At 34.1% G+C, this 24953-nt stretch overlaps 3 protein-coding genes across 3 annotated transcripts in view; all 3 read right to left on the reverse strand.

The window, feature by feature from the left end:
- Positions 1-462: 462 nt before the first annotated feature.
- Positions 463-15109, reverse strand: chat (choline acetyltransferase). The gene is given in 17 exon segments (NM_001032449.1): positions 463-1111; positions 1463-1651; positions 1714-1936; positions 2319-2408; positions 2527-2637; positions 2695-2845; positions 3593-3748; positions 5252-5350; positions 5812-5934; positions 6319-6463; positions 6553-6730; positions 6866-7046; positions 8840-8893; positions 9087-9205; positions 9292-9501; positions 9650-9720; positions 15019-15109. Coding segments are annotated over 16 exon segments (2280 nt in total). The 5' UTR covers positions 9710-9720; positions 15019-15109; the 3' UTR covers positions 463-920.
- On the reverse strand, positions 11906-15109 carry vachtp (vesicular acetylcholine transporter). The gene is given in 2 exon segments (NM_001032789.1): positions 11906-14357; positions 15019-15109. A coding segment is annotated over 1 exon segment (1974 nt). The 5' UTR covers positions 14265-14357; positions 15019-15109; the 3' UTR covers positions 11906-12290.
- Positions 15110-18864: 3755 nt separating this feature from the next.
- LOC100176532 (splicing factor 3B subunit 1) overlaps positions 18865-24953 on the reverse strand; it is a gene marked incomplete at its 5' end in the record, with an annotated part of 13346 nt that continues 7257 nt past the window's right edge. The window contains 5 exon segments of the mRNA XM_018815777.2: positions 18865-19286; positions 19599-19694; positions 19873-20109; positions 20284-20529; positions 20723-20910. Of these exon segments, the coding sequence (XP_018671322.1) occupies positions 19152-19286; positions 19599-19694; positions 19873-20109; positions 20284-20529; positions 20723-20910 (902 nt within the window).

Raw genomic sequence — 24953 nt, forward strand, 5'->3', positions numbered from 1 at the left:
GAATGATCACGAAGCTCGTGGCGGATTAAATAAATTTCGATACATTAGGGGCATATGTTAGTAACACAGTAATCGGTATATTATTTAGCTTTGTTTATATAGCAAAAGTATAATACAAAAAACAGAGTAGATTGTATATACATATACCCCTCCAAGAATAAATAAAAATATTCCGGGCTTTGGGCGAGCATTCCTGCTAATAAATTTATCAATCAATATTTTATATGTGTTCAAAAAATTCTGCTAGAGACTGTCTGGGTAAATGCGGGTAATTATTTTAACAAATGATCTTACAGAATCCGCGTTACTTTTATGCACTACCCTACTGTGTTGTCTTACTCTGTTTCAATTAAACTAGATAGGGACGTTTTAATGTGTTGGAAAGTAACAGAATACAGTCTCGTTCAAAATCATACCCTGGTTTTCGTCGATTTATAATGATCTATGCTATAAATGCTAAGATGCAACAAAATATATTTTATTGATCAATGAGAATTCGTGATGAATATAATAAATATTAGATAGATAACTCTTACTGTCACCAGCATATAAAGCATGCAGAATATATTGCTCAGAAATGAAAAAGTGGAATATAAGAAACATGATTGGCTTATTAGATAAAACGATAATGATACATACAGGGTGGTATACAAACTTTAATATGCAACACAATTGGTCAAACTTTTTAAAACAACAACGACAAAATAAAGATACATGAGCGAAATTATGAAGTAATATGAAAATAGCAAGTTTAAATTGATTTATTAGTTACGCTTACGAGCATAATACATTTTATTGTACTTCGAAGTGCGTTTATATATTGGTTATAAATACGCGGAAATGGTTTCAATATCAAATGTATAGTCGAAGGTTTAATATTTTTAATTGGGACGTGGATATTTCTAAATTTTATCGGATATTTAAGAAATGGTGATATTGTTTTTTTGATTTAAACTTTCTTGTCTCAGAAGCTTCATCAGGTCACATGGGATTTGTGAACTTTCTACATTTGACGAGGTATGAGTTTGTGTTTTATCAACAATACCACATTTGCTGTTGCCCCGATGGTGTGCATTTAAATTGGATATCAAAGAAACTCTCCGTTCCAGTTCTGAAACAAAAGTTATGACTTAAAACTACTGACCTGATGTTCCATATACAGTCAATATAGATGGATAAGTGCAAATGGAAAAGATAAAAAAAACAGTCCGGTGTGTTCCAGTAGGTAAAGCGAGCATATCTCTATAACCCAGAGCAAAGTTACTTAAACGCAAGTGTTCCAAGCAAGTGATCGTTAATGGTTTGTCTAAACTGTAAGAAATTCCTAAAAAATCAAATTTCTCAAAAAAAATACCGAAAAAGTTACAATCGTGGGAATAATTTTCAATCTGACCCCAGCATTCTACTATATCTAAGTGAAAACTGTTTTTGGTAAAACAAATAATAAAAATAAATAGATTACTTCGCTTAATCATTCTTGTGGTGGTAAAACTTTTTTGCTTTTTTAGTATCTTCTTCTTCTCCAAAACCTCATTATCACTTGAATCTGATTCCGCGGAGAATTCCTCCCTTAATGCGTCACAATCGACTGAATACGATCTCGCATCTACGCGACGATGTAAAGAGAGTTTGCGATGAATCGACAGGTGCTCTAAAAATTTGGTGTAGTTTGTGTTTATACTTCTTTCGTTCAATATTTTTTTTGTTTCATACCTAGACTTGACGATCTACGTCTATTCCACTGGACACAAATTTCTTTCATTATATGTAGAGATTCAACCAATGCTGCAACAAACTTTTCGGAACTTGTACTCGGGCAAGTACGAAATGATGCTGTACAGAAAATGATTGAATTGCTGTGAGGATTGTAGGAAACACCATAACCGTCCGGCACCACTGGTCCATAGCACATAAAAGAATCTGTACTCGTTGGTATCTAAACAAAGTACAAATGTGAGTTTGGGATTTATTTTGTACGACCGCAAATAAAATCATATCTATACCAACATAATCTATTATGTAGTAGGGTACGGGTGTGATGGGACACCATTAGCTCATAACATCTCAATATCTTGATCGTGTTTTAAACAATTAACAGTGGTCTATGGGAGTCGTTAGGATACGGTTTTATAATTCCTTAAATGCTCTTGTTTGCTACCAAACGGGACGGGAAAATAGAATAGAAAGGGGTCCCATCTTTTCCCACCCTATACTACATTTACCGCAATTACTACATTGAATCCATATAGGGGGTGAACAGTAATATTAAAACTCATCGAAAAGTTAGTGAAACCTCATATAAACACAACATCATATACCTGACTTGTAGAGAGTTGAAAATAATTGCTAAGCTCATATGAAGAGTCTTTGAATATACCTGGGGTTGGAAGACCCATTTCGTCTGCCATCTGTATTATAATATGCTTAATTTAAGTATCATGTTAAATAATAATATTGTGTAAGATATAGAAAAGATGCGTAATTTCGTGCAGTAATTTTGAACAAAGATAAAATAATCCAAGTTACTTGTTTAAGTCCAAGTAAATGACAATCAATGCCATGACCAGTGATGGCTGCAATGGTGAAGTCAGTTTGTGCTTTCACAGCCCTCCGCAACAGTAACATCTTTTTTGCGTCCTGTTTAACGGAAATTATGCATTACTAAAATCATTATTAGTTAATAAATAATTCCACCATTTTTATCTTCCCGCTTTCATCAGGTTCAGTCAATCCTTTCGCTAATTCAAGCGCCTGAACCGTTGCAGCTCTTATGTTATCCACTCTGCCTTCTCTAAATCTTCTGGTTGAAGCACTTTCATATGTAGATACCAAACGTTTGTATAGCCTGCATGTTAAAGATATTGTCCTGTTATAAAAAAAACAAACAACAGTGTCCATTGATATGGAGATTTAAGAATTTCCCGAAACCAACAATCGTTTCAAGTATAGTAGTGTGGGGGATGTTGGGACACTTATTCATTTTATTTTCCGTCTCATTTGGTAGTAAACAAAGAACACTGAAAGAATTATATAACGTATATTTACGACTCCCATGGACCATTGGTAATTGTTTTAAACACGATCAGGATAGTTGGATAATATGTTCTAAAGGTGTCCCGTCTTCCTTAACAGCACTGTATAATATAGTTCACGTCGAAATGTAATTTATGACTACTCTTCAGTCTTCACCAATTGACAATGAATATGTTCTGAGATTCTGGATAAAACGAGGAAAATAGACAGGGGACAATTTGTGTTCCCGGTACCACCTAAAAAACGTCCTATATATGCATTGATTTTGGAAATATTGGGCAATATGTGAGTCATAGTATTTTAGAATATATATATTCATGCGTCCCAAATGAAATCTTTATTTCTGTTTAATTTCTTTGTCGCATTACGCTACGCACGGCCTTCTATAGAGATTTATTAAAAATAATATCTCCAGTAGGCCGGGCGCTACGCAACTTTGAATTCAGCATTTAATCACGAAAAACAGTGCAAAATGTAAGCTCCTAAGGTACCTTAGTGGCGTATAATATACTGTTGGCTGTAAATATTTTTGATAATATAGTCCAACTTATTCACTTACTTGTAATATGTAATTTGTAGACAAACTTGCACGTAAGCATCTGGGCTCATGTTCTGTCGTTTGATGAAATCTTTTCCATAATTCGTGTATCGAAGAATTTCTAAATCTAGTGAATTCGCAACGTGCCTGTTTTTGGCTTTACCAATTTCGACATACCTGTTTGGTAAAAGGAATAAGTACATACTAGCTGGCAAATAAACCAGACTCATGAAACACCGAGTAGTCCAACGTTTTTCTTTTGTGGAATGGCGTAAATCAATTTATTTTTACTGTATAATTTTTTTGCGGGATAAAAATAAAAGATTACTTATACTTGTTTTACATTCCCCAAATGTTTTTTATTTATTTTTTTAGGTATAAATATTTAAACTCTTCCACACTATAGTTTATAAGGCTAAGTTTGGTTATAATTAGTGTATCGAATACAATCGTTTGATTAATGTAAGAGGTACAACTTATTATTAAACAAACAAAAAAGTAATCGAAAATTACTTGCTAGTTAGGCAATCGTATGCAATATTGTTTGTTAAGCACGTATAAGTTGTCATATAGATCTTTTTTGGGCACGTAGTGACCATATGGGTCCCTTTTCGTCGAACAGTTGTTCTTGTTCTTGTTGTTTTTTTGGGCAATTTTTTCGCATTTATCGCAATTCTTAATTCTTAATTCTAGCATTTGTTCTTTAATTTCTTGATTAAAATTAAATCATAAAACAAATTTAAAAATTTTAGTAACTAAATTTTCAAACTAAATTTTCAGATTTAAAACCGCGCCTAATTAGCGATTAATTTGTCTTTTTTAGCCGATCTTTTATAAATCGGGACTTTCCCTATATGCCAGTTTTAGCATTTGGTTAAAATCGAGTACGACATAGTCTGGACGTTACATTGTCACGATTATAGTTGCTACTTGCTTACATCGTAAAATGATGTTAGTTGCTTGGTACTTTTTACTCAGCACAGATTCTATAAATATGTTTTTATGACGAATATTAATGTTTATGAATTACATTTTTCGAATTTTTCAAACTTTATTTTAGAATTGATACCGCTGGAGTCTAGTTAGTACAGTATCCAACTTTTAGTGGCACCAGTAGAAGGTATTAAAATGGCTGCTATAGTTTCTAAGATCAGGATCACCTTGGTATAATATTTAACCACGGATTATTGAATGACCATTGTTGCTTGTGTTTATAACAGCAGAGTACATGCTACATAGGTTAATGTTGTTGAACGAATGTAACTGTTTGCCTTAAGTTGTTAACGTAGTTTACGTAAAGACTGACATGCACCAATATTTATCTTTTTCTTGTACATTATAAGGCAGATTGTGTTTTGTATATAATCTATTATGCAGAGCAAATTCAAGGAAAGCATAGAAGTTGAAGAGATGATTTTCTATGCATAGCAACAAGGAATCGAACATGTGTTATTTATTTCTTAGACAATAGTGAACTATAGTAGTATAATACCTCATCATGTTTAATGTTTAAGCCCTTATCCACAGGCGTCCGGTTAGGGGTTCGAGTTCCAAAATTATGAATTGTGTAGTAAAAGTGTTAATTATTGCGATCTACACGACACAGTTAAGATTATCTTGTTATTGTACAATCTTATATCTTGTTTAAGTAACTTTTATATCATTTGTATAAAAACTTACTGATTAACAGAAGGGTTAAGTCTCCACTGGAGGCGTCGTGGGGAAGGTAGCACGATGCTCGAATTTGATCTGTATGCTCCTTTTTTTTCTTGTAGTGCTCTGGAAATAGGGAATGTTTCAAACAAAATGCACAACGGATACGAAGGTAGTGTCAATAAAACAATCAATAACCCCAATGTATACTAGAGTGGGGGAAGATGGGACATCTTATCATTCTGTTTTCTTGCGCAATTTGGTAGTAACCAAAGAACATTCAAAGAATTATAAAACTGTATCCTCACGACTCCCATGGACCGTTGTTAATTGTTTAAAACACGTTCAGGATATTTGGATATTATGTGCTAAAAATCTCCCGTCTTCCCCCACCCTAATATATTATGAAATTTCACGAGTTTTATCAAATAAAATATATTAATATGATAACCGCGAAAAGCATTGCTTGTTGATTTTTAAACAAACATAAAGACGCGTGGCAATGTTTTCAAGCGAATGAACCAATATTCACACACATAGCTGCAAACATATAAACAAAGGGTTATTTTATTCACATAATTACTTACATGTATTTTAACAAGTGTTCTATGAGCGCGGTGACAGCTATACCCTCAGAAGCAGAATGTTCATAAGAAAGACCTGTTTTTCCGTCAGAACCGATTATAAGTTGGATAGTTTTGTCGTACCACCTACGATAGTCGAAGATATATTTTGTTTAAACAACCCAGCGATCTTTCAAATTCTCGAAGGTCTTTAACTTTCTATCTTGGTTGTAATCACGTACAGGGAAAATGGAAATCAAATGTTATTAGGTACAACAGCCACGCTTTTCCTAATGTGTTTGGCGTCTGCGTATGTGTTTGTTATTAATCCCTCCAATGTGTCATTTAAAACAGGGTGTGTGATTTTATTGTTGCATATGAGGGTTTCAGCGTCAGGCTGTTGCTAGACTGTAAACTTTTCAAAGTATTTTTCTGAGCATCTACCTTGATTTTAAGTTATATGAATAAGTAAGGTATATAGACCAGTTATTGATCTCTCTGATTTACTACTACACATTTTATGTACCATACCTGTTACAACTGTTTTTTTCTGGTCCTCCTCCATAAAGCATTTGGTGCGCCATTGTGACGTCATCTTCATTTTCCAGTGATTTATCGAGACACAGAATGAAAATACTTTGTTCGATGTAATCGAGTGAGAGGCGATTTATTGGTTCTGCAAAATGAGACCATAACGTTAAGAACAAGAATAAAACTTGAGCAAATAATATTTAAAATACAAAAAATAAATGCACTGCTGTTTACCTGACATCATAATCTCCCGAGCCTCAGCCCAATCTGGTCGCTTCAGTGACGTTAAAACTCCAACCGGGGGATTATGTTCAGCAGGATCGTGAGCGGCATCTAAAATACGCTGGAATTGGCTGACAAATTCGGCCTCACTCAATCGGTAATTGCCCATCATGACTGGAACTACGAAAAACTAAAACACCGAAGGTTGTGTAACGTTAAAATTGACTCTTCAACAACTGTTTATTCTTTCAAATTGACGAAAATAGTCTAACCACTTAAAATAAAATCCAACGCATATGAAAGTTGAACTAAGGAATAAACCAACCTGGTTGTTACAAACAACGATCACGTGTTCTGGTTCATCAGATTGAACGGATTTTAGCGAAACAAGTTTATCACGTGTATATCCAGGGAGTCTATATGAATTAAGCAGTCTGTAGTATTGTTCCATACACATTGCTTGACCGGCAAGCTGTCCTCTTGCAACATCAACGGGTAGGGCACGTCTATATATAGATAAACATATAGTAGGATGGGGTAAGTTGGGACTCGGAAAAGATGGGACCCAAGTTTAAACCTTTATTTACGGGCGCTCATTTATTGACAACATAGTTATATTTTTTTCGATTTGAACATAGCTACATAATATTTTGACTCAGTCGGCCACTCGTGTTGAAATTAAGTTTGAAAAAATGCTGAATCAGCGCAATCTTGTATGAGCTATGTTCAATCGAAAAATTAAAACACAATAAAGTCTATATTTAATAACGTTTTTTAAATATTTACATAAAAAAATATTCAATAAACTAAATTGATTATTTAAAGGTTTTTGGTTGTTTGTAAACTAGAAACGCTTAAAGTTCAGCAGAGACATTTTGTAAGGGGCAATCCCGTGCGATTTTTTATTCCGGCGTTTTTCAGCCGATTTTTTTTCAGAAACTGTTTCGATTTTTGAAACTTTCATGGTACCTTTAGATCATATTTTAGCATCTCTATGCATATAAAAAACCTTGGGTTGATATGCTTCTAAAAACAAACAAAAATGCTAAAAACAATCATCCACAAAGCTACATTTAGCGTAGTAGGGCTGGGAAAGACGGGACTCGACGTAAGACATGTAAGTTTGAATCTTTTATTCAGTACTCATTCAATGATAGACAAAACAAATTAAGTAGGGTGGGGGAAGATGGGACACCTGTTCAACCTGTTTTTGCGTCGCATTTGGTAGCAAACAAAGAACATTCAAACAATTATAAAACCATATCCTTACGACTCCCATGGACCTTTGCTAATTGTTTAAAACACGATCAGGATATTTGGATATTATGTGGTAAAGATGTCCCATCTTACCCCATAGTACTATAATACAAAGTTATTCGACAGTATTCTCACGGTGTAACGAAGTGCGTGTCAAAGATGACAACTGTTGTAAAGTATTAAATTTTGGTATTAAACGACTACACCATTTTTCCAATAAATAAAAAGTACAATAATAAGATGTCTATATTGAATGCTCGCTGAAATATATCAAAACTTCCAAAACTTTTTAGTTTGCAAGTACTTATAAGGACAGTTTAAGTTTTGTGAAAAATAAGATATAAACATGAGAAAAACAGGCATGGGTCAGTATAGCTTTAATTTAAAATATCGTTTCAAAGGTATATATATATTTCAAGTTTGCATGGCAAAGAAAATAGCATAGTCGGTTAATTTTAGTAGGTTAACTACAAGTTGCAGAACATTATTAAAACAAATATATCAACTTTTTGTCTCGTCTTACCCACTTTGAAGTTTGTAGGATGTTTATTGCCAGGCTTTGAAAGATTTGCTTTCAATTCAATATTTTATACTTTAAGAGATATTCAAATATAATTTACACTTGGAGATAATTTATAAGAAGTGCGCGAAAAAATATTGTAATAATACCCAATTTGTAGCAAAAAATAAAGTTTATTATTAAATTTTATTATCAATTTACTGCTATTACAAGTTGATTTGTAAGATACAATATTTAATAATTGAAGTTCGAACAACACCCATTAACGTTCAAACAATACCCCACGACTCCTATAGGCCACTGTTAATTGTTTAAAACACGATCAGGATATGGGGATATTATGTGTTAAAGGTGTCCCATCTTCCCCCACAGACTGTATAATTCGTAAGCAGGCACGAGGTGTGTGAAACAGAATATGCGTGTTATACCCGATGTCCTTGCTTTGCCACACGAGTATTAATAAATAACCTAATTTATTCATTCATATACAACATACAAAACTAAGACAAAATTGTTACGTACGCGTCTAATATAACTTTGAAGTCCAGAATTCCTGAAGTAATCTTAGCAGCGTATCTGGTAAAAATATGAAACGTTTGTTAGAATACAACAGCAGCTATAATGTCTATACATAACATTTCATAGGAAAACAGGCGTAGAATTATGTTTTAAATTTAATAAGTTGTATTTTGGCTTCTAACGGTTACCTTGCCATAAAATAATAAAATTGTAGCACTTAACAATTCTATTCAACGCCGGCTTTACTTACTGGAGCATGCTCAGCTGATCTTCAAAGTTTTGTTTTGGAAGAACCATCCCAGGATTTGAATTAATTGGTAACGAGGCAGGATTTGTTAAGTACATGTCATTTAGCCACCACTCGTATGCCTGTGGAGTAAATACAAATCTATTTGGTAACCGTAAACAAAATACTTCAACCAATAAATATAAACGCAGGTACATGGAGACATTACCCAGTTGACTTTAGTTTTGGCACATTCTTCAAGACGTCTTTGAATCGCTTCACCTACACCACCTGTTGCACCGAACGATTCGACAATTTCCTTGGTTTGTTCAAATTGAGATTCGGGCACGAGCGCTTTTATACACAGAAGATATTGTTCTAGTGTTTCTTGAAGATCCGGCAGTGGAAGGGAAGGCAAGGATGTAGAACATGATAATTTCTGCTGTCAATATATATTTACTCCAAATAATGTGATATTGCAAACCTCTTAAATCTAATGATGTTTATGTTAATATAAAACCTTTCTGACATCGTTTTTTTTTTCAATATGACACACTTTATTATTTAAATGGGTTATTTTAAACAACCTGTATATTTAAGCGGCTGCTTCTTTTTTCCAGTGGTTTCTGATGTAGTGCACCAGGCATGTTCTTGAATTCTAGAAAATAACACGATCGAGTTACCAAAATGCTAAACAACTAAACAACTAAACAACCAAATTCTATTTGTAACTTTGACTGTCAATTGTTTTCGACATTACTCAATTTAGGCACGATCGTGATCGATTTAAATTAACTCTAATTCATCCCGCTTTTTTAAAAACGTCCAGCTATTCTTTTCTCTGTCTCGTCTTATCCAATCTCATTTAACCTGCTGGTTGAAGCATCTGAAGTTTGAATAAGAAGTTGTGAGAAAACTTCATGGTTGGAATTTATGACGTCATGCGAGTGACATACATTTCTGATTAGATTAAACCCTAGGTCTAATTGTTTCGCGGGAGATCGATACGCGTATATTTGCCCAGGTATGACGTAACAATCGATCGAAACAAGTTCTGTACTAATTGAATTGAAACGTCACAATCCCATTTTGATGGTTTAAACTTTCGGGACGCTGTGGCTTCTATGGAAGTGTTTTCGTGATCTTTGTTTTAATTAGGTTTGAGCCTTATAAGTATGAAATTAAGAACATTTTGCTTGAAAAAACTTACATTTATATATGCATTTGTAAAGAAATTACTTTCCTTGACCATTTAAATTGGACTCGATGGCATAATACAATAACCCTTTACACCTTTGCTAATTTATTTTGTACAACACGTCCCCACTTGCCTTATTATCTTATGTGGGAAAATACCTTTGAAAATATCCTATAAGACATTATAGTGTTGAAATCGGAACACTCTTTGCCTCTTTTTAATAAAATTGGAATTGTTTTACTGTGATCTTGGTTTATATTTTTAATAACTTATATCCGGACCATCAGAACAAGAGGAGTGGTATAATCTGAACTTTGTAATTTTCACAGCATTTTAGTTGAATCTCATGAATATTTCACGTGGTTTGGATTCCCAAATCGAATCCGTGTCAAGTGAGAGAAAGAGCTACATCATTCATTAGGTTGAATGTGGTTGTATATGCTGCTGGTTGGTCGGGTGAACGATATGTTGCCGTTGCAGTCGCACAAATATTAATTAGTCCCTAAGGAGGGAACAGATTGTAAAATGCAGTGATATGACTTCGACCTAAAAGCACTGTCCTTACAAACGGTTGATGTTGCACTAATTACGGTGCACAACAAAATGACTAACAACTCGCATAAAAAAATGATATTACCGTAGATAAATTTACTCAAATCCCACATAGACTTTCATTTAAACTTAGATTAAAGGAATGAATGTTTTTGTTTGCATTAAGGTATTACAGATTATAAGTTGTATGTAAACATCTATTACGTGTGATATCTATTTTTTAAACAGAGCTTATATGTCACGGATACAGTTGTGGACCTGCATGTAACTCATTCGACCACCTGGTTGCAAAAGGTCTACTTTTAAAATTGTTTTAAAATAATGAGTTAGGTTGTTTACTTATATATAGAAAGATGGGAAAATAGGACACCTTTGCATTCTATTTTCTCGTTCCATTTGGTAGTAAACAAAGAAAATTCAAAGATTTATTAAATCGTATCATGATAGTAGTCGACTCCCACGAACCTTTGTTAATTGTTTAAAACACGATTAGGACATTTGGATATTTTGTGTCCTAAATGTGCCCTGTCCCCCCTGTACTATATTCGACTTAACTAAATAACGAATTAAATAAAAACAGTAAAAAATTACCAGTTGGCATTAAATATTACACTCTGCTTATCCAAAGAGTATGTTTAATATTTTATAAGACTGACTGGTCCCTAAACCACAATTAAACAAATTATTTATATTTCGCCATCGTTGTTAGTTTGCTTCATTTGCTCTAATAGGTTACATTAACCCTTTAGTAAAGTATTTGAGTTTAAATTTAGGACTAACTTTGTCTCTAACCCGTATTCTATTTAAATTATTCGCCAAAGGATGCATAGAAGTGTGGGGAAAGATAGAACACCTTTCGTACATATAGTATCAATATATCTTGATCGTGTTTTAAACAGTTAACAACAGTATGTAGGAGTCGTTAGGATACGGTTTTATATTTCTTTAAGTGTCGTTTGTTTACTACCAAATGGGAGAGAGATAATACAATAAAAAGGTGTCCCATCCTCTCCGACCCTACTATATATGAATCCGCTGTACCATAGGGTTTAACTATGTAAGTTTAACTAAGTACTCTTACACATTGTTGTGACTTGAATTATGTCAGTTTTATTCGGCGGAAGAATATATGATTGAAAGTTGTCCGTAACATTGAGCTACGATGAAGCGAAATCACAGCATAACACATGTATATAAATGACGTTGTTGTTTTTAAAAGAAGTAAAATAATACGGAGTAAGACGAATGAGTTTAAACAACATATGTATCTTACGGCTGGGACCTTTTAATCAGGATTAACTGTAGACTGAATATTCTTTTTGAAATGACAACATTAAACGAAGACATTGAACGATATTCATTTATAATATTATGTGCGCGTTTATATTTGTGATAATAAGCCAAATAGTTGAGCTGTATTGTACATACAATAGCAGGTTAAATTGCCAGTGCCCAACTATTTTGGCACATGGAATTAACTATTTTCGTTGGTATGTATGTCCATCGTTCTCAAAACATGGATTCCTAACTTCTAAACCACTATCTGCAAGTGCAGTAAACTCTCCCTTTGACAGCGAAGTTGTGAGAGTGTTATATTTGTTACTGATGTCATTTGTGTGACCTTGGTTTTCTCCATTCAACACAGTTGTGTTATATCGACCAATCGGATGTTGTTCTGCTGATTTCTTCACCGATGTCTTCATTCGTGGTTGAGGTCTCGGTCTGCTTTTAAAAGTTTCTTCTCGAGCTGATTGAACGTTATATTTTGATACATGTGACGGATGGTTCGTTATTTTTAATGCGTCAGATTTACTGAATCGTCGGTTTGGTATATCTGGACTTTCATCATCTTCACTAGACACTACGCTGCCTTGGCGGGTCCTTGGTCGTTGAACCACGTACAGTGAATTATCAGACTGGGTCGGAAGTTGTTTTTGTACTTCAGAAACGTTACTTTCTGGAGATTCACAGTCCGAATTAACCGTTGGTTCCTCAATAAGAACAGCTCTCTCGCTCTTATCAGGTTTCCAATCATACACTTCTCGTAGAAAGATCAACAAAGGTGAAAAAAGCATATTTGCCAAGCCAATGGCCACATTCATTTTTAAGTATCCGATTTTTTGAACTGCTTGCCCGGCTAGTATAGGACCGAGTGAGTACGCGACAGAATACGAGATATCAACAATTGCGTAAACGCTTCCGTAAACACTAGTGTGGCGAACATCAACCAAAAAGGCCATGGTAGGTAGTAAAGCTGTATCGATCAGGGCAATCCCAAAACACATGATAGCAAGTGGGATCATTAGAATCCCGTAGGTGTGACAAGTGGGGACAGCAGCGGTAGAGACACCAATCAGTAACAAACCAATTGCTCCATAAAGCCATTGGAAGCGGAAGTACTTAACTGATAGTCGTACAGTTAGATAAACCCCCAAAAGATGGGGCAGGAACGCGGGCAACCAAACTAAACCAATTTGCCATTTAGAGGAACCCATGGTTTCGTGCATCCACTTGGCGATTGTAGGTTCTAAAAATGCGAGAGGAAAGTTAGCTGCCATGAGCGCAGCGGCTATCACTGCTATATAAGGGTCAATAAAAAGCTTATAGATCGGTGTACCAACTGGCAGGTTACCAACTTTTGCTTTTGTTTCATCCTCTCTTGGGATCTGTACCAATAAAAGAAGCATGGCGTCTATCAAGCACACAAATGCGAGAATAAGGAACGGCCACTCTCGACCGGCAAATTCATAGAGTATTCCACCAAACGGCGGCGCAACCAAACTACCAAATGATATAAATGCTAGAGCGAGGCCAAGCGCTTTTGATCTCTCTGCTTCATCTTGGAAACGATCGGCAATGAGGCCAAGGGATGCTGTATCGGCTAATGCGGAACCGAGACCCTGTAAACTTCTAGCTAAGAACAATACAGCAAAGCCCTCTGCACAAGCAAACAACGCTGTGGATAAAAACATAACCATCAGCCCCAAAGTTAATGGCTTTATGTATCCAACTCGATCTATAAAGGTTCCAGTAAACGGGTTTGCCATTAATTGCACGATTGCTTTGGACGCAAACAGGATTCCGGTTAAAGTGTCTTCAGTACCGTCTTTGTCAGGGCCAGAAGTTTGTAGATGAGATTGGAGTGCTGCTGGGGGTGTGGCGTTATTGATGTATGGGGTACTGATAAAGTCATTCATTATTTGCGATGTTGTTGAAAGCACTGCGGACTTTGTTTCGTTTTTATTAAAATATTCGGTTATGATCGGAACAATAACCATGTACAGCATGTTGTCAAGTAGTAGTGCTACACAAACGATCACAAGGACGAGTTTCCGCTGAGATTTTCCATCGCTGATTCGGTCACGTAGAGGTGCAGTTAAATCTCTAAGTTTATTAATGCAACCATGAGCTAAGGTGGCCACGATGTTACCGTACTGTCTACAAACGTCCATGATGAACAATAAAGTAGAAACAAATTTGCTTTCAATCAACTTTATTTTCCTTTGATAAATTTCTGACCCACACAACCCGCCCTCAGATGTAATCTGCAAAAGGCAAAAACAGGTTGTTATGCTGAGTTACATATTATAAATCATGTATTTGCCTTTTGCAGATTAAGAAAGTTGGGTACCTACTCTACAACACTGAGCTGTCGCTTTATATTGAATTTGTGTATAACGAAGTTGGTTTTTATTGTTAACTGCAGTTCATCTTACCTCGACAACAGCTAGATATATATATATATATATATATATATATTTGTATTAGTACATTAGATAAGAGTGCAATACCGTGCTTTGTGAGATAACAAATAGTTGAATATAACTTGTTTCTCCAGAGTTAAAACAGGCACGCGCTGCTGTTTACGAGCAACATGCCATTTATAAATTCCGCCGTCTTGTTGCGCTATTTTATTTAATAAACAGTCAAGTTTTTCGTCATCAGGTCGTTGGTGTTACACACACATCATCAGAAATAGCATTGCACTTAAACCCTTTCTATGCATAATTAATACGAAATCGAAAGATACGCAGAAGACCGGACGGCATTTGTTAACATTAACCTTTCACCGAAGTACGTTATAATGAATTGTACCCTCATGTAATTTAAATAAAATTGACAAGTAAAAGGACAAAACAAACTATTTCATGATGAAGCCAATACATAAACACCACGCCAGATTTAAGATACATGCTATCAACTTACCTGATACAACTTTGTCCAACAAAAAAGGTATTTCCAAACAACTTGCACGTATTTTTACAGGTTAAAATCTTTCTATTGAATCGTACACCTAAGTTAAATTAAAATCTGTAAAAGCCAAACAAATTATAAAACAATTTAATTTGGGCTATGAAAATATGTCGCATATAGTATCTAAAAAATAACTCTATATGAAAATTCCGAAGACTTCTGCACTATATGTTCAAATTAAACGTACCTTTAACAAATATTTTTTTATAAAGATCGGACAAGAAATTAAATGGGAGCCGTCTCAATACCTTACCTATAGACATGTTAATTCAGGAAAGAATATTAACTTTTCAATCCACAATTGATCAAATTTTAGGCAATTGTGAGCAAGGGCCCAACTGACTAGAAGCGTTAAAATCAATGTTCATTGCGTCACTATCTCCTGCACAATGGAAGGGAAGCAAGAGTGATTCAACAATAGGAGAGTCGATACTGCTTTTTTTCTTTATGCAGATTATTCACGAAACAAAACATAAGCCTAGCGTTAAATTGAAATGTCAGCCAATATTAATTTCTTTTATATTAAAGTATTGACATAGCAAAACAAACAAATAATAATAAGTGGAACACAGGGCGCCTCCCAAAAAAATCAAAAAAAAGTTATGTTTTACAAAACAACGATCAAGAATAATTTTTGATTAATTCATGGCTCATTTTCAATTTGCCGAAATTTAATCGTAATTAAGTTTAACAACTTCAAATTTAATCAATAAAATATATCGGTACAGAATGTGTATAGTGTATAGTACTGTGGGGTAAGATGGGACACCTTTAGAACAGAATATCCAAATATCCTGTTTTAAACGGTCTGTAGGAGTCGCGAGGATACGGTTTTATAATTCTTTTAATGTTTTTGTTTGCTACCAAGACGAGAAAACAGAATGAAAAAGTGTCCCATCTCCCCCTACCCTACTATATTAAATAACAAAATTTAACAATTACATTAAAAAATACGGTACGTTTTCTATGCTTTAAAAACCAAAACTTATGTTTTTTGATTTGTTCTGATTTTCAGATTGCTTCATTTGTCTGAAATTAACATTGGCTGGTTTGAAATATTGTCTTGCCTGTTCCGGTGACTGTTAAATCAATCTGCTGATAAAAACGCACAACTAGGACAAGTCACCGCAATGGGAATGACACAAGGTCTAAATGGTTAATTTCACATATTGATTTTTGCTTGATTTGATTGATTCCGAGTCAAAGGATACACTAACGCATTTCTTTAATTAATTTTGTTTTGAGGCAGATGATGGTAGCCAAAGGTTTACGACGTAATAAAAGTTTCGCTCAAGTCCTCTATAAACTACGACTTGTTTAAAATACTATTATATAGCAGAGTGGGGAATCGTGGAACATGGGGTAAAATAGAATATTGTAAAATCTTCTTTTCTGGGTAGGATACCTATTTGATAAGAGGTGAAACAAAATGTTAGTAACATTCAACAGGATTCTCACAGTCTAACAAATTGCGCGGCAAAGGCATTTACCGTTTTTTTAAGTAATAAAAGTTGCTCGGTAAATCATATTAAAATTGGCAAAATTTTGTAGTTTGCTAGTTTAAATCATTAATCAAGTACTTTAGTTAAATAAAATAGGCTGAAATATTTCGTACTGTTTGATTTTGTTTCATAAAATCCGTTTAAGAAATACGGATATATATCGTAGGGTGGGGTAAGGTAGGACACCTTTTTCTTCGACTTTCTATAGTTCCATTTGGTAGTAAACAAAGAACATTCAAAAAATCATAAAGTGGTGCCCTCACGACTCTCCTAGACCGTTTAATTGTTTAAAATGCGATCAGGATATCTAGATATTATGTGCTAAAGGTGTCCCATCTTTTCCCACGCCAATGTACCTTTATTAATTGGCAGGAGCCAGCAGTATGAATTGGATTAAAAATAAAATTAAAAACACTGTTTTGCAGAATATTATTGACATAAAACCTGTTAACCTTTTAATAATTACTTTATTTGTCTTTTCGATTATAGTAGCAAAGACTTAAAAGTATTTAAAACAAAAATGCAGGATATTGCGATAAAACAACAGTTGTTAAAATACGCTTACATTTAAGAACATATTTACAATAATTGGAAGAAAATAAGCGTGTTCGCTACACCTAGCATGCAAACGAGTCATTTATGTTTAATTATTTTCAGTTAAACTTCTAATAGAGACAGAAATGTACGTAAAGACGCGACCCGTACAAAAGGAGCTTTAAAGAGGGTTGACCCATAAGGATAGGATAACAATAAAAGAAAACAAACCCAAAAATTTAAACGGTTTGTTTGTTATTTAATAATTTAAACCTCAAGAGTAGTTTAAACTTAATATACCGATATAATCTCATTATTAAGTATTGTCAACTTTCTGTTGTTATAAGTTTATTTGCATCTGTAGGATATACAATTTTTATTAATTATCGTTCAAACAATATCAATTCCCATAAATACGTTATATGTGGTTTATATATTTCATGTTGTCAGTTAATAAAGCTATGATAATACAAACTCATGCCATGACCAAAAAACAGTCAATTTTATTATTTTTTTAATATTAGAAAACATATTCTTAAGTGTCTCATCTTACCCCACGCTAACCAACATCACTGTTTCATCGCTCGATCGGAACTATGCCTATGTGGTTATACGTCACATGGGGATGTGAAAATCGTAAGAGTGATAGTAGGTAGGGGGAAGACGGGACTGGGGTAAGGTGGAACATTTGCTAACCGGGATGCAACGTGTTAAAAACTATAACAGGGATCAAGGAAAGAATGTTTAATTTTCATTTACAAAGCGTACAATATTATTTCGGGTTGTTTACATGTATTTCTAATATTATTCATTTATTATTCAAAACTAATAAAGATTTTAAACAGTCTCATCTTACCCCGCGTGATTTTGAATTGGTAAAATTTCAGCTGTTGTGCAAATCGCTAAATAACTTATTGTAACTTTTATTAAATTTTTGAACGTGTGCTTAAAACAACGTTATATACAATAAAAATTACGAAATGCAGAATTTCTTCCATAAGATTATTCAATGACTGGACTTAAATTTAATGTGAAAACTGCGAGGTAACCGCAAAACTAGCCAGAGCTCGCGCAGTTATTTCAAAGTAGAGGTGTGAAAGCGCAAGCTAACCGTAGGTTAAGCAAAACTGGTTAAATGAAATTTTGAAATATAAAAGTCAATTAACTGGTAAGTGAACTCGTAAAGAGAATGAAGAATTAGATATTATTGAAGAAAACTTGTCTATAATTCTCTCTTGGATTACGATCTGCAATCTGCACAATTCCCAAATGACAAGACAGTACACAATGTAACATGAAATACACATTACCACTGTGAAGATTTAATTCTTAACACGTTTCATATTAGGCCTACATTACGATATTCAGTCACTTGTCATGTTGACACAGATATTAATTTATTGTCCATTAGAATATGCTTCCCCGTAATTAATAGAAAACGGCATATAAGCCGCCAGTTACTGTGTTACAGTAGGGCTTTTATGTCTGACGTAGGTCCAACTCCAGGTTTAATTAAGTTAAAATAGATTATCCGGCACCGCAAGAAAAAGTCTGCGTCACAATTTTATATCGAATATTAATAATTAAACCACTGGTTTTACAAAGACGATGTGCAAAAAATCTTAATTTTTAAAATAATAAGTAAGCTTAACTGAAGAAACTATCGCGTCCGTTCTTATTGGGAAACAAAATCACACTAACTAACACTGATACAGCAACGTAGTAATTCGGCTGACTGTGAAACGGAAAATGAATTAAAAGCTTTGAGTATATACAGTTTATTCCGCCACATTTTTACGATTGCCGGTATAACAGCGCTGCAAATTAACAATTTTCACATTATTTTACGTTTAAAATATGGTAATTATTTTTTTTATCACTATCAGAAATACGCTGAAACATCATTTACAAAATTTTCAGGCACAAACTTCTATGGTGACAACTTTGTGCAAGAGATTCCTAATTTTAATCCATACTTTTGAACTTGATAGGTTGGTGTGGTAGTAAACGAATTTTGTTTGTACATTTTTTTTTACAAATTGAACTTGACTATATAATATAGTCAAGTTCATAACGAATGTATTGGTTTTTGTCATCGTTGTAAATTCTTGGATATGCTGGAACAAGACTATCTTGTGATCCAATGTAGATGCCGTTGTATATTTTCCAATAAACGTCTCGAACCTTGAACGTTAATAACAATGGTTTAAATTTCTCGATTAGATGGAGCATATTTTATCATGATTTTATGATCACTTATTTGCCTTTGTGCAGCGCTCAACTTAGAGTTACAACACAAGCGTCCTGTATCATGATATTACGCAACTTCTTGTGTTGTTGCCTTTTTCGTTACTTACGAAGCAGCATCGGATTTTAAAGCTTTCATTCTTTAATTACTAGGCGAGCATTCAGATACAAAACGAATGGTATCCGTATATGCTTGACATCTAACCAAAACTACATTTCAGCAAAAGTAAACAGCCAGAATAAACAAACCTTTCGTGCTGGATGAAACAATCCTTGCAAGCAATATTGAAGCAAACGATTGGGGCCGAGTGATAATCTAATTCCATCAATAGCTGACATCACCGCCTGTTTGTTTATATAGATTACAAAGTTATATAGCTAATAATTCAGTGTCAGATGCAGTTAAAAAAGTTAAACAAAGTCAAAACAAGCTTTGCATTCTTTACTAAGCCATATTCATACAATTTATATTAGGTAATGTTTATTAAAGAAAAAAAATTAAAATAAACAAATAAGATCTCACTTGAATAACATGAGGAGATGTTTCAAATATGTTTGGCCACACATAGTTAAGTAGATGGTTCAGCGCATCTTCACAACCAAATCCATAAACACCAAGAGCCATGTGTCCGATGGCAGACGATGCAATCTGTCGATGAACAAGATCACGCTCCATCAACGCGTCTTCGAAGAGAGGAACAACAGCATAGATGTAATCTTTGCTCATTTCACCAATGTATTCAAACAGGAATGACATCGCCTGCATGAATAAAACTCCATCAATGTTGGAACAAACCAGTTAATATAGGATTCAGACAATTAATCCTAAAAATGCGTAACAGATGTAAGCAGAACGTATAGACACTTTGTTCACTACATAAGTAAAATTTAGCAAAATGTTCAAAGATACAACTAGATTGAAGTTTGAACAAACCTTAAGAACCCCATTCTGGACATTTAGCTCGGGTACCCTGTACTCATTCATTAGCGCAGGTAAAACTGTGAATGGAGAGCAGGTTTCTGCTACAATAGCGATGGCAACAGTTGTACAAACACGATTCTGTCGTTCCTGTACTTTCAAGTTGTTTAGAAGTGTTGCGAGGACATCGTGTGGCCCGATTGCTTTCGCGATGTAACCAAAAGTGTTCACCGCTGCACGACGAATTGATTTCTTGTGGGCCTGTATTATATAGTATGGTTACTTATTAGCAAAGATTATTAACTGTAATATATTTGTTGGTTATTTGAAATCCAACAGTTAAGTTGGTTACTGATTGCTAATATACTTACGCTTACTGTATCTTAGACGGAAAGACGGATGTTACTGGATTTTAAAACAACCATTATTTTTACTGAAGGATGAAAAAACATACTTTTAGCAACTCGAGTAGTTCAAAGCAAATTCTCATCCACTCTCGCGCACTAACATACTCTGCTCCCCTGTCAGCAATACGACCAACCAAGTCAATACAATTTTCTTGCACTTTCTCATGTCTGTTCTTAAGAATTGGAGTAAGCCGTGGTAAAAGATCTTTGATGGGAGGCGTCATCTTGTGCATGCCTGGAAAATATAGATTTACTTTTTATCCTTTGGTCGGTTTCCTCGTCAATCATACCACAAATGACCTAATTGTGGGTAGTGCTAGTGGGGTTATTTTTTAACGCATGGTACTAAATTTGGTCTTATTCAAAAGGAAAGCAGTTGCCTTTCGTTTTAGCAATACAATGTTAACGTATTTGAAAATTCTATGTCTATGAAATTCTATGAAAATTCTATTCTAATTTTTTTCCAAAGTCTGTAAACTATTTTGGCATGTAAGTATAAGTTTGTTAATCAAGAGTTTGATTCCAGTTTTTTGTTTGTATTTTCTTTTTTTTTTTGTTAAACCTTTAACGGATGATTTAAAGAGACTTTTAAAGATTTTGGTTATTAAATTATTAAATTTGTGTTTATTGTTGGTTGTTGGCCCAAAAGTTAGTAAATTCACTAAACCTAATAAATTATGTTCCTACAGAAATTAGTAGGTGGTTTGAAATTAACATATCAAAGGTTTTTGTAATTTTTTTATAATACAGATTATTTTACAAATCATACATCAAAACAAAGGCTTCTGGATACTGATCAAGTTTGTTATATATCATATTTTTATATCTCTATTTGTTACTAAAATATTTAATAACATAAGATTAATCACTAACACTTTGGTGCCATTTTCCCTATACATATATTTATGCTTGCAAAGTTCAATTAAGTAAAACCTGGAAATTTAAAAATTTAAAAAAAGAATCTCACATTTAATAGGTTAAGATATAATACATGTCGTTTGTGTTTTAACATAATTTTAATTACACAAATAAATATCTAAAATCTTACCAATAACATTTACAATAGATTTAAGAGCCCCAAGAATCGAGCCTAATACTTCTGGATATTCTTCACCAAGATATTCATACAGCACGACACCCAAGTGACCCATCAACTTCTCTTCCTGGCAAGCCAACATCACAACAGAGATGCGGGAAATAAGATCAGCAGCTTGCTGACGAACTTTCGCAGCTTTGTTGTTCAACCTCCACAGAACAGTACCACAGATCTAACAAAAATATACATGTTAGCATTGCAAGGCGGTATTAAAATTTACAATAATTATGTTTGTTTGAGAGTACAACCGCTGTATTTTTGTACCTGGGGCAGATAAGCCTTTACTCTTTTTCCGAGTGTATTAACCACAGTTCCAAATCCATTCAACATAACAACATCTTCTGTAGTTTGCTCTTGGAAAGCATAAAGTATTCCATCGATAAGTTGTTCTTCTAATCGATGATCAATTTCTGCAGCTCCTTGATTTGCCAAGATCTATCAAAGTTGAAACATTTATTGGATAAACTTTGTACAATAATCCTCAACAGATGGTAATTTTGGCGATACCTCTGTATGTAATAAACAGGAATCTACACTTGTAACACAAAAGGCCTACTTATTTCTCGCCAACTCCAAATAACAGATATATATATCAGGAGATAGTGAAACATTAACACATTTATAATTTAAATCTTAAAAATATTAAATGGATTTTTAAATATACACTGTTATAATGACAAAATATGATTATTTTTCCAAAACTTTTTAGGTGAAACACAAACATATGTTATTATTTAAAAAACAATCACAGAAAGGAGTTGCTAAAAATAATATAATAACATAGGATGGAAAACGTAACAATGTGACAACTGGATTTAAAGATAAAAATTAACAGAATAGTGAGAACAGTAACATTAACATATGAACCACCTTATCAATGGTTTCCATCACCATCTTCCTGTATTGTTCATTTTCATCTTTCAAATCATCAACAATTCGTTGCACGATAACATGAGCTCCAACCTAATTACCAAACAAAATGTTAAATCCTAGCACATGATATGTTCCCATGGTGAAAGAGGAACCAAACTCAAATTTTATAATTGGGGCACGCAGTTCTATCTGAGCTGAAATTTCAGTTTTCCACATTTAAAGGAAAAAACATCTGTTTTTAAGATATCACAAAAAGTAAATAACTAAACTAGGTCATTGTTTCCTATTGTAAAAGATAGATATGCAATCTAAGTGACAAAGATTTCAATGTCACTGGTTAAAACACAATTAACCAACCCAAAAAATGTTTTCTAAACAAAAACTTTAGAATTATAGAATCAGTTAAGAAGTCTGTCTGTACATCAACCATAAAATATAACTTTAGTTTCCTTTATACAGCTTTTAGCTGATGCAAACATTTTAACAATATATTAGCAGCTAATTTGGGATTAGTTATCATAATGTCCCCGTTAAATTCAGTAAGCAATTAACCTTATTTGCAATTTCAACTGTTGTGTCGACAAGCTGGCGGTAATTTCTTCGATCTAATGCCATGCGATGTTGCCAGAAATGCTTAAAAAATGACGGAAGAATCTCCGCTTTAATGTAGGGAGATTCAACACCATCAGTTGCGCAACACTGCTTTACTACCTGAAAGAAAATAGATAGGAAACACTGTTAATTAGGGCTGTGGATTTTCCCTATTTTTGTTTAACCGGTTAACCGGTTAACCGATACAAGTGTAATCCTAATAAAAGCGTCTTGTTTATCGCTTTTCTTTCGCGAATTTAAAGGCAACTTTACGACGTACGTATGGACTATGCTTGCAATATACGGGCAAACGTTCTTAACGTTAAAGTAATGCTTTCTTATTCATATTGAAACCTGTTTTAAAGCACCTGCCGTCTAAATAATCAACGTGTGAATTGCAATTATGACGTAATCAATTGCCAGGTCAAACAGTCGCTATTATGATGCAATGAATCCACGTGTGAATGCCTGCTTTTTCGTAATAAACACGCTGCTTGGCTGAGGAAAACATTTAAGTTGTGTATTACACCAATATAATGTTGCAAAACTAGTTAGCCTGCGGTATTGCAAAATAACAATCAACGAACACGAACACGTGCCTTTCGTGTAAATAAGACAGATATTGATATACGTTTATGCCCTATGACGTCATAGTTCGGTTAACTACTTGAACTTTTCGTTGGCGGTTAACCGAATAGGATCGGTTAACCGGTTAACCGTTAACTTTTCCACAGCCCTACTGTTAATGATAAGAACTATACGCAAACGCAACCAGTCTTTAGGTACCAGAAACTTCATCTATTATTCTTTCTATTATGAAGAGCGAAAAATAAAAGAAATCGAGCCTAATTCTTAATGCGATGCAAAATACAATCCCCTTCAACATCGTCTTGCGACAGAGTTTAATATTTTCAACTTTTCTGCATAACGCCTAGCATTACATGAGCTTACCTTTAGCACAATTTTTTTCATTTCTTCATCTGGAGATTGAAATTCCCGGATGAGAATCAACATCACTTCTCTTGTGTAGTAATTTGCATACTCAGCATCCATAAGTGGGATAAGGTAACCGATCGCTTTCAAAAAAGCAGCAAGACCCTTTCCTCTGTTAAAAACATTCGTACAATATTGTGGAGATATTTACAATTCAATAACAATAACTTTTTTTTTAAATATGGTTTCAAATATATTGTAAACAAAAGCATATGAAACTTAGTTAGTGGAATGTGAGCTACAGCATTTTGCTCCCGAAATCATTTTTTTTAGCTTCATGGAAAATTCTAATTTCAGCCTATGTATAATTAATTAATTTATGAAAAAGTTACCTGTGTGTTCGTATACCCTTCCATAAAGGTTTCAATACACTATCAAACGATTCAATACCATACGGCGTTGCTGCTTCGGCAAGAGCAGCCAAAGCGAGGGCAGTAATTGTGCGTACCTGTCAAGATGGCGAGAAAAATGTTGAGTAAAACAAGCCAATAGTGCGAAGAAATACAAAAACAAGAAAAAAATTAAAAGGAAAAATCTTTAACCTTTTGTTGTTCATCTTCCAACCCAGATTCAATGGTTTCTACAAGATTTTTAAGATGAGGAAGAATGGCACAACCCATTAGGATGGCTATTTGCTGGGTTATTTTGATACCAGTATGACGAGCCTGTGTAATAAATATATTACCATATATGATACAAACGAATGGTCTGTGTCAAGCCAAATG

This window comes from Ciona intestinalis, chromosome 1 (genome assembly GCF_000224145.3).
Source record: "Ciona intestinalis chromosome 1, KH, whole genome shotgun sequence".
Lineage (NCBI taxonomy): Eukaryota > Metazoa > Chordata > Ascidiacea > Phlebobranchia > Cionidae > Ciona > Ciona intestinalis.